Source organism: Rhinolophus sinicus, chromosome 17, assembly GCF_057876585.1.
Source record: "Rhinolophus sinicus isolate RSI-liver-muscle chromosome 17, RSI-T2T, whole genome shotgun sequence".
Classification (NCBI taxonomy): Eukaryota; Metazoa; Chordata; class Mammalia; order Chiroptera; family Rhinolophidae; genus Rhinolophus; species Rhinolophus sinicus.
Window position 1 is genome coordinate 60,418,639 of NC_142517.1, and position 15,221 is coordinate 60,433,859.

The 15,221-nt window shown below is 44.2% G+C and overlaps 1 protein-coding gene across 27 annotated transcripts in view; it reads right to left on the reverse strand.

The window, feature by feature from the left end:
- Positions 1 to 15,221, reverse strand: part of KALRN (kalirin RhoGEF kinase) — a 622,455-nt gene that overhangs the window by 201,484 nt on the left and 405,750 nt on the right. For all 27 annotated transcript variants that reach the window (XM_019738955.3, XM_019738953.3, XM_019738949.3 and 24 more), the window contains 4 exons: positions 12,310 to 12,399; positions 7,032 to 7,124; positions 2,055 to 2,166; positions 135 to 325 (listed from right to left, as the gene is read on the reverse strand). In XM_019738955.3, the coding sequence (XP_019594514.2) occupies positions 135 to 325; positions 2,055 to 2,166; positions 7,032 to 7,124; positions 12,310 to 12,399 (486 nt within the window). The remainder of the gene's footprint in view (positions 1 to 134; positions 326 to 2,054; positions 2,167 to 7,031; positions 7,125 to 12,309; positions 12,400 to 15,221) is intronic.

Sequence of the window (15,221 nt, forward strand, 5' to 3'; positions counted from 1 at the left end):
AGGTACTTTCATTTGTCCAGGCTGGATTTGGTGTGGCGCCAGGGGGAGAGATGAGCTGAGTGGTCAAGATCCCTTCCTGCCCACGGGCTCCATGAAAACAGGGAGGCTTGTCTTACCCCACCTGCCCCACCTACCAGTAGCTTGTTCTTGTAAACATATTTCGTGTGTCCTGAAGAGTCTTTGATCTCCTTGCTAAAAACCAAGGAGATCTCAAAGAGGAACAAGTGCCGCTCCCGCCCTTTCCGGATCAGCGACTTCGGGTCCCACACTTGAAAGGCATCCTGGAGAATCAGCTCCCCTTGCACGTCTAGGTTCTCGTCGAACCCTGAAAAATACCCATTTCTACCCTGTGGACTTTCTCTAGCACCACATCCATGCTCCACTCCCCTCCTGGAGGAAGGTCTCCTAACTGTGGGCCCTCCGCTCCCATAGTGCTTGCTCCCGCAGAGCTGGTTGTGAGACTCCTGAAGACTTAGAGAGACAGCTCTGCAGAACAAGAATCAGATGCCCCTTTCTGCACCGGCTCTCCCACATGTAACCAGTACTAGTGGCATCTCCTGCAAAGGTCCTATGCAACCTCCCCTTAGCTCCAGTGTCAGCCTGGGCCTTCCTGCAAAGGCAAACCCTCCACACATCTTCCTCCACAGCTCGCCACTGCCCCTGACTCAGAGCTTGGAGTGACGCTGAGGATGACCACTGCCAGATTGAGTGCCCTTGACTCCACTTTGTCGTTGCTCTATTTCTCACATCCCATCCCTAGGACTCTTCCCTGTGATTGCTCCTGTGCAGTGTGGTGCACGCCCTTCAACAGTTTACATTTATGCCACTTTAAACCTTTAACAGAGGTTCTGAAACTGTAGTGTGCCTAAGAATCACCGGGAGAGCTTGTGAGAACACAGACTGTTGTCTAGCCATCACTCCCCAAGAGAGAGACGTGGGGTGGAGCCCATGAATTTGAACTTCTGACAAGCTTCCCAGGTTATGCTGCTGGTGGTCCCCAGACCATACTTGGAGTAGCTAGATCCAGAATACAGGTCAGGGACAGGCTAGAGGAGAAGCGTACACCCAAGGGTGGGGGTGGGGGTGAGGATCAGGTGCAAACAGAAAAGAAAGCAGTGGAGAAATTGTAACAACAGAAATACGAGTATGTTCAGATGGTTAGTGTTCAGTCTGGAGAAGATACCCAGGACTCCTCTGCATATAGAATTGGGGCTTCCTTGCTAAGGGTGGCCCAGGAAGTACTGAGACTAGACCAAGTTTCTTAGATGGAGGTGGGGGTGGGGAGGGGAGGTGATGGGGGAGAAAGAGCCCACGAGAGAAAGAACAGCCCACAGGTTTATATATTTACAACGGAGTACACTTATCTTCCTTCACACCTGTTTGCCAGCCCAGACTGGAAGGATTCAACTCATCCAACAACTTCCATCCCAATATAACTGCTCTGCCCATTTGTTTTTCAGTGTTAAGAGCACTTTATTGGAGTCTCATTCTACCAGGTTTCTGGGCCCCAAGAACGCGGTTCCAGCAGGATGAAGTCCTATCAGACTCACCTTCCAGGCGTGGCATGAGCGTGGTTGCCTACCAGTGTGAATATACCTAGTGCCACTGAACTGTACACTCAAAGGTGGCGATAATGGTAAACTTTATTTCATGTGTACCTTACTGCAATAAAAAAAGAAGGGCCTAAGGCTAAAGATGGTGTGTGCGCGTGTGCAAGATTTGTACTTATTCTGATGACAAAGGCCATGCAAATGCTATACAGATGAACAGGACTGCTGGGAGGGTTCTGGCACATTTATAGAAAGGATTATGGCTTGTCCAAGGCTACCTCACAGGCAGCAAGTTGTCCATAGTCCTGGTCCTATGTGGAGGGAGAGTTAGCTGAGCTGGCCCCTGCGAAGCTCCTCTCATCCCTCCCGAGTACCTATTAACAACGTGCTATTTCTCCTGGCTCCCAGCCTGGCCCCTTCCCTGACATCATGCCTGCCTACCACACAAGCACTCTGTTCATAGGAAAGGAGGAGGCTCCCCCAGGGAGGGTGAGAGACAGCTACCTTCCAGCATGCTGACATGCATGGCGTCATTAGCTTTCTTTGGGACACTGAGCATCACCTCCAGGCCATCCTTGAGTTCCCCTTTTCCTTCTTCACAGCAAGTTAAAAGTTCCTAGGAAAAAAGTCCAGACACAATTAGAACCATTTCCCCAGCTTCCCCACCCGCTCCCCACCTAACCCATCAAGGTAGTTAAACACCAGCTTCATTCTCTATAACTGTTCCCTTTAACCTATAAGGAAAGTGGGGTGCGATGGGGAGTTACCGCCAAAGAATTCAACCACAATTTTTCCCCCAACTGAGTTTTCTCAGATCAATCTAATCCAAACGGACTCAATGCAACCTAATTTCCGAAAGGGCAGACACCATAAGTCAGCAACTAGGGCATTGGCTGTCACTCGACTGCCCCTTGGGAGAAGGGAACGCCCCTGGCAAAGCTCATGAACAGAGGTGCAGTACTATGGAGTCAGGAAGGGAAGCAAGGGTGTGAAAAGAACGCACAGCACTCATCTGGCACTGCCTGCCTATTGCCAGCACCACTGGGATTTACACACCCCTCCTCCTGGAATGCTGACTTCCACCACACTGGGAGCAATCTGGGGTTACAGACATTGTAGGTTTGTAGCATTTCAGAGGTATAAAAGATTTTTATATCATATGGATCAGGAGATCCTAACCTGGGGCCGACAGATAGGATGTTGGACTATTCCTTTCATTGTTGGATGAGCAAACTATGATGAAGAGGGACAGGATTTTCCCCAGGTTATAGAATTCACTGGAGGCCATGAGGAGCTTGAGTCCAGGCCTCCTGAATCCTTGCCCAGTGCTCCATCCACCACGCCAACCCTGTCTCCTCCATGCCCTCTCTTTTACTTCCTCATTGGAGACTAGGTCATTACCATAGCCATAAAAGTTACTGGCTGATGGAGAAAAGATCATTTTCAACTACCTTACAAATCAAAAAGACCATATGGGTCGATTTGACCCAAACCAGAAAATGCTAGCTTCCATTTTTCTTATGAGAGTTCCTGTATCTTGCTCACTTTGACACTGGGAGGGAAATAATTAAGCGACAAATCTGCAATCCATGCTCTTTCCTTAGCGGGGATTAGGAAGGGGGAAGGCAGGGAATGGGTGAATGGGTGGGGATGTACTTCCAGGAAAGAGAGAAGTTGACCAGATCAAACCTTGTAAACATGCTAATGACCGACAACCTGGTGAATAAACTAATGGTACTTGCTAGCAGGAGAGTCCATATCTATGGAATGCTTTTAGTCGCCTATATCTGGCCTGTCTATCTAGGATTTCTTATTGTAAACAAAGCGGGAATCCGTGGCTTTAGGAGCACGGCTCCCTGGAAAGTATCACATAAGCTATGCAACTATTTAAGTAAAAGTGAGTCCATTTCATGACCAAATTGGCTCTCTTCGGGGTAAGTGATACATGCCACATACATCCTTTAGAAACCTTGTCTATTAATCTGGGCCATTGCACATCGTGAAGCTGTAAGAACGGACTTGGAGCTGTTGGAAGTCCTAGATTTCTCCGTTTCACCTCTGCCTCGAGATTATTTGGATTCTTGAAATTAGAGTCATGAGCCTTTTAACGACAGGGATTCGTACTGAGAAATGCATCGTTAGGCGATTTCATCATGCGAGCATCACAGAGTGCACTTGCACACACCTCGATGGTATAGCCTGCTGTACACCTGGGTTGTATGGCACAGCCTATTGCTCTTAGGCGACCAGTCTGTACAGCTCGTTACTGTGCAAAACAGCACGAGGTTAAATTAAGCACAAGGGAAAAGGATGCAATTAAGAGATGGGGTAAACTCCAGAGGTATTAGGCTTTGGCTGGTGTAACATGGCATACTGTCTTACAGTAAATTTTTTTTATAAGTAGAAAGAGTATGCTCTAAAATAATGATAAAAAGTATAGTATATACATATATAAGCCAGTAACATAGTCGTTGACTGTCATTATCAAGCATTATGTACTGTACATACTTGTATGTACTATATTTTTATATGACTGGAAATGCAGTAGGATTGTTTATGCCAGCATCACCACAACATGAGTAATGGGTTGTGCTACGATATTACAATGGCTACGCCATCACTAGGTGATAGGAATTTTTCAGCTCCATTATAATCTTATGGGAACATCATCATATATGTGGTCCATTGTTGACCAAAATGTCATTATGTAGTACATGACTATATTAGTAAAGCTTTACGCTTGGTAAGATATCTGATTAGTGAACATCTGATATGAAAATCTAACCCTTTGTGTATCTTGGATATATTCCATATGAAGAAGGGAGATTTGAGCATCCACAGAAGAGGTAAAATGTCCAGAGCACATGTGATTGGTTCTCAGCTCTGTCCTTGGTACCAATCAGTATAACGGCATCATGGTTCAGAAAGTTGCATTTACTTCTGCTACGTGAGGTTCTCTGATGCTTCCCACTCCTTTCCTAATTTTAACCCTCCCAACCTTGTTTTCATACATCATCAAAGGAACTTCTAGGCAGAAACGTAAGAGAGAAATAAGAAATATGCTTTAGTTTACAACAGAAAACAATTAGTTTAACGCCCATAGCGATTTGGCAAGTCTACTAATCAATCAGCAAGGCCAGTCGGTTCTCCTGAGATCCTTCCTTGCTACAGTTTATGATAAAGAGAAGGCTGCACATTTAATTTACACTCCAAAAAGATAGCTGTAGAGATTTACATGAAGAATATTGAACGTTCTAACTGATATATAGTTTTTTTCTTTCATGTGACACCTAAATTGAGGAACCCCGGAGGATACTGATAATTAAATATCAGTTTATTTGGAATAAAACTGACTTTAATGAGAAAATAAATCCCCTATTATTTATTTATAGTAAAAGCTCAGCAAACTGTTTCTTTTACTCAGCAGACACTCTGCTACCAACACATTTAAAAGAGGCCAAAATTATCTTCAGGCTTTTTTCCAACAACTCCACGACCTCTCCACTATCAAATTCCTACTACTTTATATTTTCACCCCTCTCAGTTACCTGCACAGCCAGCTCTTCCTAAAACATTCAAGACAAAATGAAGGCCCAGAGCCTACCCCTCCATCTGTCTAAAGCAAACCCCAGGACAGCCTATCCATTCTCCACTTCCCTCCCCTGTTCCTGTCACAAAATCAATCCCAGCAACCTCAGTCTCATGGGATTAAAAGGGAGAAGTGAAAACCTATATTTCTCTTAGAACTACATCTTAATTGGTTTAAGACGTCGGCAGTATGGATTGGAGTGTTTTCTTCTTTTTTATAATTCACAATTAATTCACCAATTCTCAAAAAGGCATTAAGGATACTTAAATTAAAACAAAACAAAACAAAACAAAATACACACATGAAAATAAAATTTAAAAAATCTGGCATAAGAGAAATCACTTAACAGTGTCAAGCATTACGTGGGCTAGGGAAGGAGAGGATAGTTACACACAGTAATCTGGGCTAAGGAGAAAGTAGTGTAAGTAACCACAGAACTCAGTGCTAACTGACAGTCAAAGGCAAAGAAGGAGCTAAAGCTCTTGCAATTAAAGGTAGAAAGCACACCCATTTTTTGGGGAGAGAGCCCCCCACCCCCATGCCCCACTCTGAGATCTTATGAGCATTGTGAGTCTTTACGTAAGAAACTACAAAACACAAAGAGGATGGCAGCTTCAAAACTGGTTCTGCCAAAACAGCAAGACGTCCTGCACATTATTTCTCACACTCCTCAGTAAAGGCCAAGGGCATGACGTGGCACTGGAATTCTCTAAGTCATTTCTGCAGGGACGGATGACTTGAGCACCTGGGAGCAGACGCCCATAGTGTCTTCTTGGAGGCAGGAGGGAGGTTTGACAAAGGAGGCTGATGGGGAAGGATGGTCCAGGGCCCCGGCGTGACCCAGAGGCCTAAAGAAAGGCCCAGGGCACAGGATCACTGCTGCCCCGACTCTGCTCATCACGAGCACTAAGCCCCGAGACCCCGGGGACCAGGCCAGTGCGCACATTCCGGAGTGACTAGAAACCGAGATTTGAAACCAGACTAGTTCCCAGGTTTAGGGAAGCTAGAATACGTGAGCTTCTGCAAGCATCTCTAAACATGAGCTGAATTTCACCAGATTTTTCTCTGGAACTGTACTACTTATAACATGCCTATCATAACCCTTTGCATAGGAGGAGCAACCAGCAAAATATTCAAACTTAAGGAAATCTCTGCTCTTACACCTTGGGAAGTAATATAGACAGAAGCTACGTAACTGTCTATAAAGTAATTTCCCAGGCTTTCTGTGGGCAAATGTCCTATTTTTCAGACGTTACAGTATCCTTCTCTGAGAACAATCAGCCCAAATTATCATTTTACATAATTTCATTATTTGACTTTAAAGGATTTCGGAGAAAATCCAAATCTGGTTGGCTCCAGAAGGCATGGGATACTATAAACACAAGGATGACACTGTGTTTTAACATGCAGTCTTTGACTGTTTTCGCTCAAAAACCTCACAATGGTGACAAACAGAGGTTAATCAATGGTAGGTGCCATCTGAGCACTGCCCATGCAGACTGGCACTGCCCCTCAGACCTTGACCCCTGACCTTAACAGAAGCAGGGGCCATCGGGAAGAATCTGCCGCCGAGAGAAGCGGGGGAGAAGCTCTAAGTAGCAGCCAGTGCCTGGAGTGGCAAGTCCTAAATGTTGTGCAGTGGTGGGTGAGTGTGAAAATAGTCACGACCTGTTGCTGCTTCCATTTCTCCTCTTTCCCCCAATGAACGGAATTTCATGTGATAGGACAGATACGCAGTCTGGAGCAGGCAATGCCAGTGTGGGTTCATCTCTGAAGTTTTGCTCTAGGTAGAGGGAAGGTCTTAAGGTGGAGATTTTCCCATCCTTGGATAAAGCTGGGACTCCCCGGGCCTGGGCAGTAGTTGGGGGTGACACAGAGGGGAGGGGAGGTACCTTCAGGAGCAGTTGGTATTTGGTGATTCTCTGGACAGGCTTAATTAGGTAGGAAGAGATGGAGTTGGCCAGACCATGCCGCTGCTGAATTTCCTACAGGGATGAAAACAGGTACCATTAGACATGGAGGGGCACGTGTATGTGTGTGTTACAGGAGGAGGCAGGCAGGGTAAGAAGACAGGAGGAAAGAAACAAGAGTAGACAATTATGAGAAACTATTCTTTGATGGGGAAGGGGGAGTAGAAAGAGAAACAAGAAAGGCCAAGATGCATATATAAATAAAAAAAAAGGAGAGATGGTGAAAGAGGAGAAGCTTTGGGGAAAGAAAGCAGATTTGTGAAACAGAAATGGAACTTAAGAAGAAATGGAGAAAGACAAAAGTAGAAAAAGAAAGCGATGAGGTGAGGAACAGACAGAAGGGCAAGGAGAGGCAAAGACGTAGAAGTGAAAGGAAATAAACCCAGAATGGAGGAAATGAAAGGGGGGTAAAAGAGAAGGTGAGCATAAAGGGAAGGCAGAGAGTGAGGCTTTGATTTCTATTCCGATGGCTTCCGAGTCTTTAGCATCTGCCCGCAGCTGTCTTCTTACAATGCACAAGGATAGATCTCTCTTCCCATCCCTCTTCTCTTTAAATTCAACACATCCCGTCCTAGAATCACCACTGTTTCCTTATAACATTTTCAGTGTGATCAGTGGCGCCTCCCTCATTCTTCAGGTCTGCTGAGTTGGAAACCATGGAGTCATTTTCAGTTGTTTTCCTTCTGTTACTCCTGACCACAAGGAACGACACATCTTTCCCATCCATTTTCATTGACACTACCCATCATTCATGTCCAGGATAAGACCGTGGCCTCCCGATGGTGGCTGTGCCTGCCTGTCGTCTCTCACTGTAGTCCATTCTCTATCTTCCATTCCCTAAGACTGAGGCGTTTATGAAGGTTAGAGTAGAGTACATTTTATTCCCATCCTTCAAATACCTCATACTCTAGGTAGCTGAGAATACTCACACACATAAAATAGAGAGCCAAAAAGGACACCAGAAAGTGTTCTTATTGCTTACGGCCAGTGAGACTAGAGAGGAGTCCCGGGGCCCAGAAGTAGTCATCAATAGTTTTATAGAGACAAAGCCTTCAGCTGGGGCTTAGAGGATAGGCAGGGGTGTGGAGTGGGAAGGTGGAAGAATGGTACTTTATAGAGCGGGGTGTCCAAACTTTTTTCAACGTTTTTTACCAAGAGCCATATGCGGTAAAATACACAAACAGCTGGGTTACACACTTGAGGTGAAGTGCATATTGCCTCACCTGGTTTATTTAAGTAAATTAATATATTTTTGGAATTTGCTGCGGCCAATTAACAATGGATTGCGGGCCGCAGTTGGCCCGCGGGCTGCAGTTTGGACACCCCTGCTATAGAGGGAAAACATAGAAAACAAAATGCACAGGAAATAATCCTCGTGTATTTAGAGGGTAACGAGGACCGTGCCTGAACATCTAGATTCTAGAAAAAGTGAAAAATACAGTTAGATAAGCAAGATGTATTTAGGTCATTGATGGGGTTGAGCTAGAATGAAAAATAGGATTTGATGGTGAGCTTCTCAATGGTAAAGTACGGAACATCTTAAATAGAAGGAAAACACGATGAAAGCAATGTTTCAGAAAGAGTAATATAAGCCTAATAGCAACATAGCGGGTGGAGGCTGGGAAATAGAGACAGACCAGTCATGTTTCCTATAAAAGCCCAAGTGTGTAAACCTAGTTACCATATGATTCAGCAATTCCACTCCTAGGTATATACCCAAGAGAAATGAAAACATGTGTCCACACAAAAACTTGTATACAAGGTTTATAGCACTATTATTAATAATAGTGAAAAGGTGGATACAACCCAAATGTCCATCAATTGACGAATGGAAAAACAAAATGTGGACCTATCCATACAATGGAATACCATTTGGCCAAAAAAGGGAACGAACTACTGAGACATGCTACAACATAGATAAAACCCTGAAAACACGTGAAAGAAGTCAGTCACAAAGGAACACATATGATTCCATTTTTATGAAATGTCCAGAATAGGCAAATTTATAGAGATGGAAAATAGCTCACTGGTTGCTTAGGGCTGGGAGAGTAGGGCTGGGGGATAAGGTGTGTGTGTGTGGGGGGTGATAGCCAAAGGGTGTAAGGTTGCTTTCTGAGGTGATGAAAATACTCTAAAATGGACTCTGGGGATGGTTGCACATACCTGTGAATATATTAAAACCATAATCTATATCTATACATCTATATCTCCAGGTGTGTGAAACGGGAGCTTGCCCTAAGTTAAGATTAGTGAGAATAAAGCATTGGAAGGAATAAATAAACATTTTAAAGTTAGACAAGATAGGACTTGCTATGCCACCGTGGAGAAGGGTGAAGAAGGAGGGATAAAAAAAAAAAATTCCATTTCCTGTAAATTATCCCAGAAAGCAGCAATTTTCTCACTCTTTTCCCTTTTCCTTAGAGGTGTATAGTTATAGCAGGACTTGTTCATGGATGCGGGGAAAAACAGCTGGCAGCTTGACTCTCTTTGGCCAAGTGAACATTGTGAGTTCATCTGGGGGCTTTGGCAAGATGGCTCAGGCAATAGGGCACAGTCTTCCCTCTGTGACCAGGTTCCCGGCTCTGGGAAGGCTGCATGGAAAGCAGTGAGGAAAGGGCTGCCTCCAGTGGTTACGTCAGCAAACCAAGCTTAGTAATCTATCAGACATCACAGCCTCAGTTCTCACATCAGGAGCAGAAAATTCTGGGTCATGTGAATGTGTGGGCCTTTCTAGGCCCTCAATTTTCTGAGTTCTCGTTACAATAATGGGTAATAAGAGACGACCTTTATTAAGGGTTTATCTCTTTTATAGAATGGGGGCCTAGCATGTAGACCTTGGGAATGGTTTCTAAGTGTACAACTTAGGGAAACCCGTCTGATGGAAGAAAGTTACAGAGATTATGCTTTCTGGGAAGCTTTGTGAACCATCTGGAAAGTTTACTGTTTTCCTTCCCCACCTCCAGGACAAGCTCCAGGAATTCCTACTGCACTGGATTTCTGGCTTCCATTGGCCTTCCCAACGAATGTAGAGGCTCATCAAGCACTATGGTGGAAATGGAGGATAGGCAAAATCTAGAAATTGGCAAGAAACAGGAATACGAGGAAGACAGGACGAAAGGCAAGTACAGTCTAATGCCAGACACTGCAATGTGCACAAAATGAATCAGGCAAACCACCAGTCAACCTCAAGGTGGGGAGGTGTGTGCCACAGAAAGGCATACTATTAACCTGCCCAATGCTATATACATAAAAGAGATACAAACATAATGCATGCATAAAGGAAAGGATTCATGCAGTAAGCAACATTTGACCTTTAGAGGAAAGGAAGAATTCTGAAGAGTGACTTTGTGTGTGAGTGTGCATGTGTGCATATACCTGCACGGGCAGAGGTCACAATCCATTTCAGGCAGAGAGAGTAGTGTGAGCAAAGATAAGAAAGTAGAGCAGTCTAAGGCATGCTCGGAGCACAGGGCACATAGAGAACGTTCAGAAAAATGTTAAGTGGGAGACAGACACAGTGCATTTAAAACTTCAAAAAGACCCTTTGGGATACTGTTGATGAATAATCAACCAGAAATATTTTAAGGAAATACATGATGAAGCAAAGATAATGGCATAGAGTATCCAATAAATTCTGATACCAAGTTAGAGAACTACTTTTCTTGGGTGTTCTGTTTTCTCAAATGTAACGTCAGAAATTCCAATTTGGGACATGTAGGTCCATTCCCATATTAACGCTCCATTTTTAAAAATCACCTATGTTTTATATTGTCTGACTTTCTCCCATTCCAGTGTCATTCTTTCACTGAGCAGTACGATCCTTGTAGAATCATTTCTGTTATGACAATGTCAGGCCGGGAAGATGTTCAGAGGTTTATTTTGTAAACTGGAGCATGGAAACTGTAATTAAGTATCTATATTCCCCATGGGGCCTAGCATACTACCTTGCATACAGTGGACTTTCAAATATTTATGGAAGGAATGAAAGCAGGTAGGCTGGAGGACAGACAGAAAGACGTTAAGGGGGAGGGGGGTGGGAGATGAGGGTAAGGGGGATCAAATATATGGTGATGGAAGGAGAACTGACTCTGGGTGGTGAACACACAATGGGATTTATAGATGATGTAATACAGAATTGTATACCTGAAATCTATGTAATTTTACTAACAATTGTCACCCCAATAAATTAAAAAAAAAAAAAAAAAGTTCTGAAGTTCAAGCTTTGGTCACTTCCGAAATGACGACCAGAATGGCCACCACTGCTCCAGTCTCTCTCTCACTGAACTTCCCTTTCCCCTCATTTCTTCTCCCTCTTGCTCCTCTCTTTAATCTTGCAAGAACCCATTTGATTCTGTTCCCTTTAGGTCACTCTCTGGGGACTCCACAGATTTACCTTCATTCACCAACAGGACTGGCTCCTCATTCAGAACCAACGGCTGTGACGAGGCATATTTACTGTGACTCTTCTCCTGGTGTTCACTGCAGCATAAGTGCTCATACAGCACAAGGCTGCATTAAGCTCACCTGTAAACTTTTAAGCCTCTCACCTCCCAGCCAATCAGATCAGAATCTCAGAGGTGGGAAGCAGAATCAGTAGTTTGCAAAGGCCCCCAGGTAATTCCAATGCGTAGCCAAGGTTGAAATAATTGCATGAGAGTAGTGATTCTCAAACATCAGTGGGCATCAGTCACCCAACGGGCTCCTTAAACTCAGATTGTTGGGCTCCAGCCCTGGAGATTCAGATTCAACAGATCTGGAGGGAGGTGTCCAAAATATGTATGTCTAACAAGTTCTTAGGTGATGCTGACGTAGCTATCTGAGGACCACACTGGGAGGACCCCTGCATTTGAGGGAGCTATGTATGAAGTCGAGGTGAAACATCTTAACACCTGCATCATTGGAGATTCACGACTAGCTCAGGTTGCTGTTCAGGCATGGAGGCAAGTGTGCCTTGTCCAAAATCACAGCACTCGAGATGGGATGGGGTAAAACCAACCAACCAACCAACCAACCAACCAACCAACCAACCAGCCAAACACAGATTTTGTTTTCCTCCATTGCTTTATCCATGAGATAGAGGTTTAGGGTGGCCAGTAAAGAAAAGTGAGGAACAAAGGATAGTTAAAAAACCATTATCCTAAAGCAGAGAAGCATCTCCTCCTGCTAAACAAGGGCTCAAAAACGGAAAATCACAGCTTACGTCAAAGAAGGTGCCTGCATGCTCCAGGATCAGCTGGTTGGAATCAGGTTTGTTTTTACAGTAGGTGACGTACATCTGAAATTTGTCTGCCTAAAAAGAACAAAGACAATAATAGCTAAGCATGCTTTTGGTGCTCCCTTCTGTTGACTATACTTACATGCTTCAACAAGGGCTGTGCAGTAAAACCTTCAGATGTGCTGTTGCCACGGGATTAAGTGTGGCAAATGTTCTGGGCTCCTCCGGCCAATGCTCCCTTAACCAATTTTGGGAAGCTTTGCTCCTATCAGCAGGAGAAAGCTCACCAAAATTGAACTCATTTAATACTAGTCTGAGCTAGAAAGAATTAGAAAATCCAATTCACATACCATAACGTACTCTGAAGTTGGACATAATTTATTTAGAGATTATCTATCCACTTTTTTGGAATTACCTACAATTGTGCTACCCATCTTAAAAAATGACAGCATCTGCTTTAAAAACAAAAATCAAACCATGAAAATGAAATATGATCTCAGAAGTAGATCTGCTTGTACTCCAAATGTCTCCATGGAGGGTAGTTTGTAGGGTGTGTCAAGGGACTACATGCTGTCATCCCCAATTTCTCAAAAGCAATGATGGTGTGGGGGCGGAGCCCCAGAGAGAAGTTTCCAGGCTCTCGGCCTCACATAGACAGGTGCTGGCTCAGGTAGTAAATGGCCAACTGTGATTGCATGGCCATCAGCTGTGGCTAGTTGGCCGTCAGCTGTAACCAGTGAGCCATTGGCCACTAATATAACTGCTGTGGCTGTGCTAGAAAGGAAGGGAGAAGAATGGGGGCTAGCAAGAAGATGGCGGCTGGGCTGGCAAACGTGGATGGCGGTTTGCGGACAGTGTGAATCCAGCCTCCAGTGAGAGTATAGTGCCGCCAGAGAGAATATAGTGGTATGACTCCCCTACCTATGGCTCCGTGGGTGTTCCTTTTTGGCCTCACCATGTCCTGCGTTCTCTTGTGGGGAGCGGGAGGAGAGACCCCGCAGGCTGCCCCGCCTGACGCCCCGCATGACAAATGGCGCAGCGAGCAGGGTCTCCCGCACGACAGATGGGGAGAAAGGAAAGCAGGGTGACCCTTTGGGGCAGGGTTTGAACAATGAGTCTTAACCAGATTGTTACTTCAAGTCAAGACCCTTATTGCTTGGTGAAAATTCATTTGTTATTTCTCTCAGGACACTCTGGGTTAGTGCTATACACCCTTTCCACTGGGAAAGGTGTGTATATTTTGGCCACCGAGTACTTTTCCCATTTGTGAAATGCTGCCCATGTTGGTGTCTCCTGAACATTTGGGATGTCCGTCCTCTTGTGAGAAAACAGCCTAGATATGCATTAATTAGAGTAGGTTTCATTTATGCAGGCACCTTTCTAAGTGCGATGTATGTAAACTCATCTGCTCCTCATGAGAACCCTGTGTAGTGAGTGCTATTACAATCATCCCCATTTCACAGATGTGAATGCTGTAGCACAGGTTGGTTAAGTAACTTTAAATTCCCATAGTTAGAAAGCAGTGGAGCCCAGACAAGCTGACATCAAGCTTCTTGGTCATTACCATATATTACAAACAACTTTCTACCCTCTACTCCTGAAATACTCATATGTTAGGATTATGAGACTTAAGAAAATAACCTTGAGATAATTTTTGGCAAAATGTGCACATTTTATGCAATCATCAAAGGTTTTTCTGAAACCAATTTTGGGTTTATGCGTTACCTGGGAGGCATTCATCATTTCCTAAGAGATGATAATAAATCATATTTATGGTTGATTGTAAGGCAAATCCACAAATTTTATGAAACAAGATAAAAAAAAAAAATCCCTTCATTTAATGGCCAATCTTGCTTTTTCTCTACACTGGCTGTGCAAGGGGTCATATAGTGCTTATCATCATTAATGTGAAGCACTTGTATGTATGGGCTTATATATTTAGAGATAGAAAATGTATTAGCACAAAATAAGATGGTAGTCGGAGATAGCCTTAAGAAATGAGAGAGCGGGGCGGCCGGATGGCTCAGTTGGTTAGAGCGCGAGCTCTCAACAAGGTTGCCAGTTCAATTCCCTCATGGGATGGTGGGCTGCGCCCCCTGCAACTAAGATTGAAAACGGCCACTGGACTTGGATGAGCTGCGCCCTCCACAGTTAGATCGAAGGACAATGACTTGGAGCTGTGGGCCCTGGAGAAACACACTGTTCCCCAATATGCCCCAATTAAAAAACAAAAAAGAAAAAAAAGAAAAAAAGAAATGAGAGAATGTGAGGAAGCAAATGTGAAGGTTTCATGAAAAGAAAGCCACTCAGGTCATGAATTGTGGAAATGACTGTGATATTTATTATATGTCAGGGGACTAGTCAATCTCCTAGTTCATCTGACATGTTTCCATCTATAAAATATAAAACATAACCACAGCCATGCCTATTCCATTGGGCTCTTGAGAGCATAAACTCCTGAATCCTGAAGACATTTTGAAAAGTATTTGGCCCACTTTGAGTGGAAGTTACAACTAGATGGTCACTAAATGTTAAAACTCCGGACCCTGGGGAAGAATTTCCATGTTCAGTTGCACTGAGTGTCCTAAGTGAACTTCCCTGGAGACGTCTGCGCTCTTATGATGAACCTGAGCTCAGAATCACGTGGCGTGGACATGCTAATGGAGACTGTTTCCATTTATACAATTAGTAATAGGACCTGGTACATTCAGCCCATTGACTCGACCCGTAACAATAGCACCAAGAAAGAGAATGACTACACACTCATCTTGCAGGTGAGCATTGGAATGGATACCCAAGGAGTCTGCTCTCTATTAAGGAAGAAGACGTAACCCATGGTTTGGTGGTTTGATGGATTCCTAAAGTTCTAATTCCCCAATCCTCGTCCAGTTAAAAAC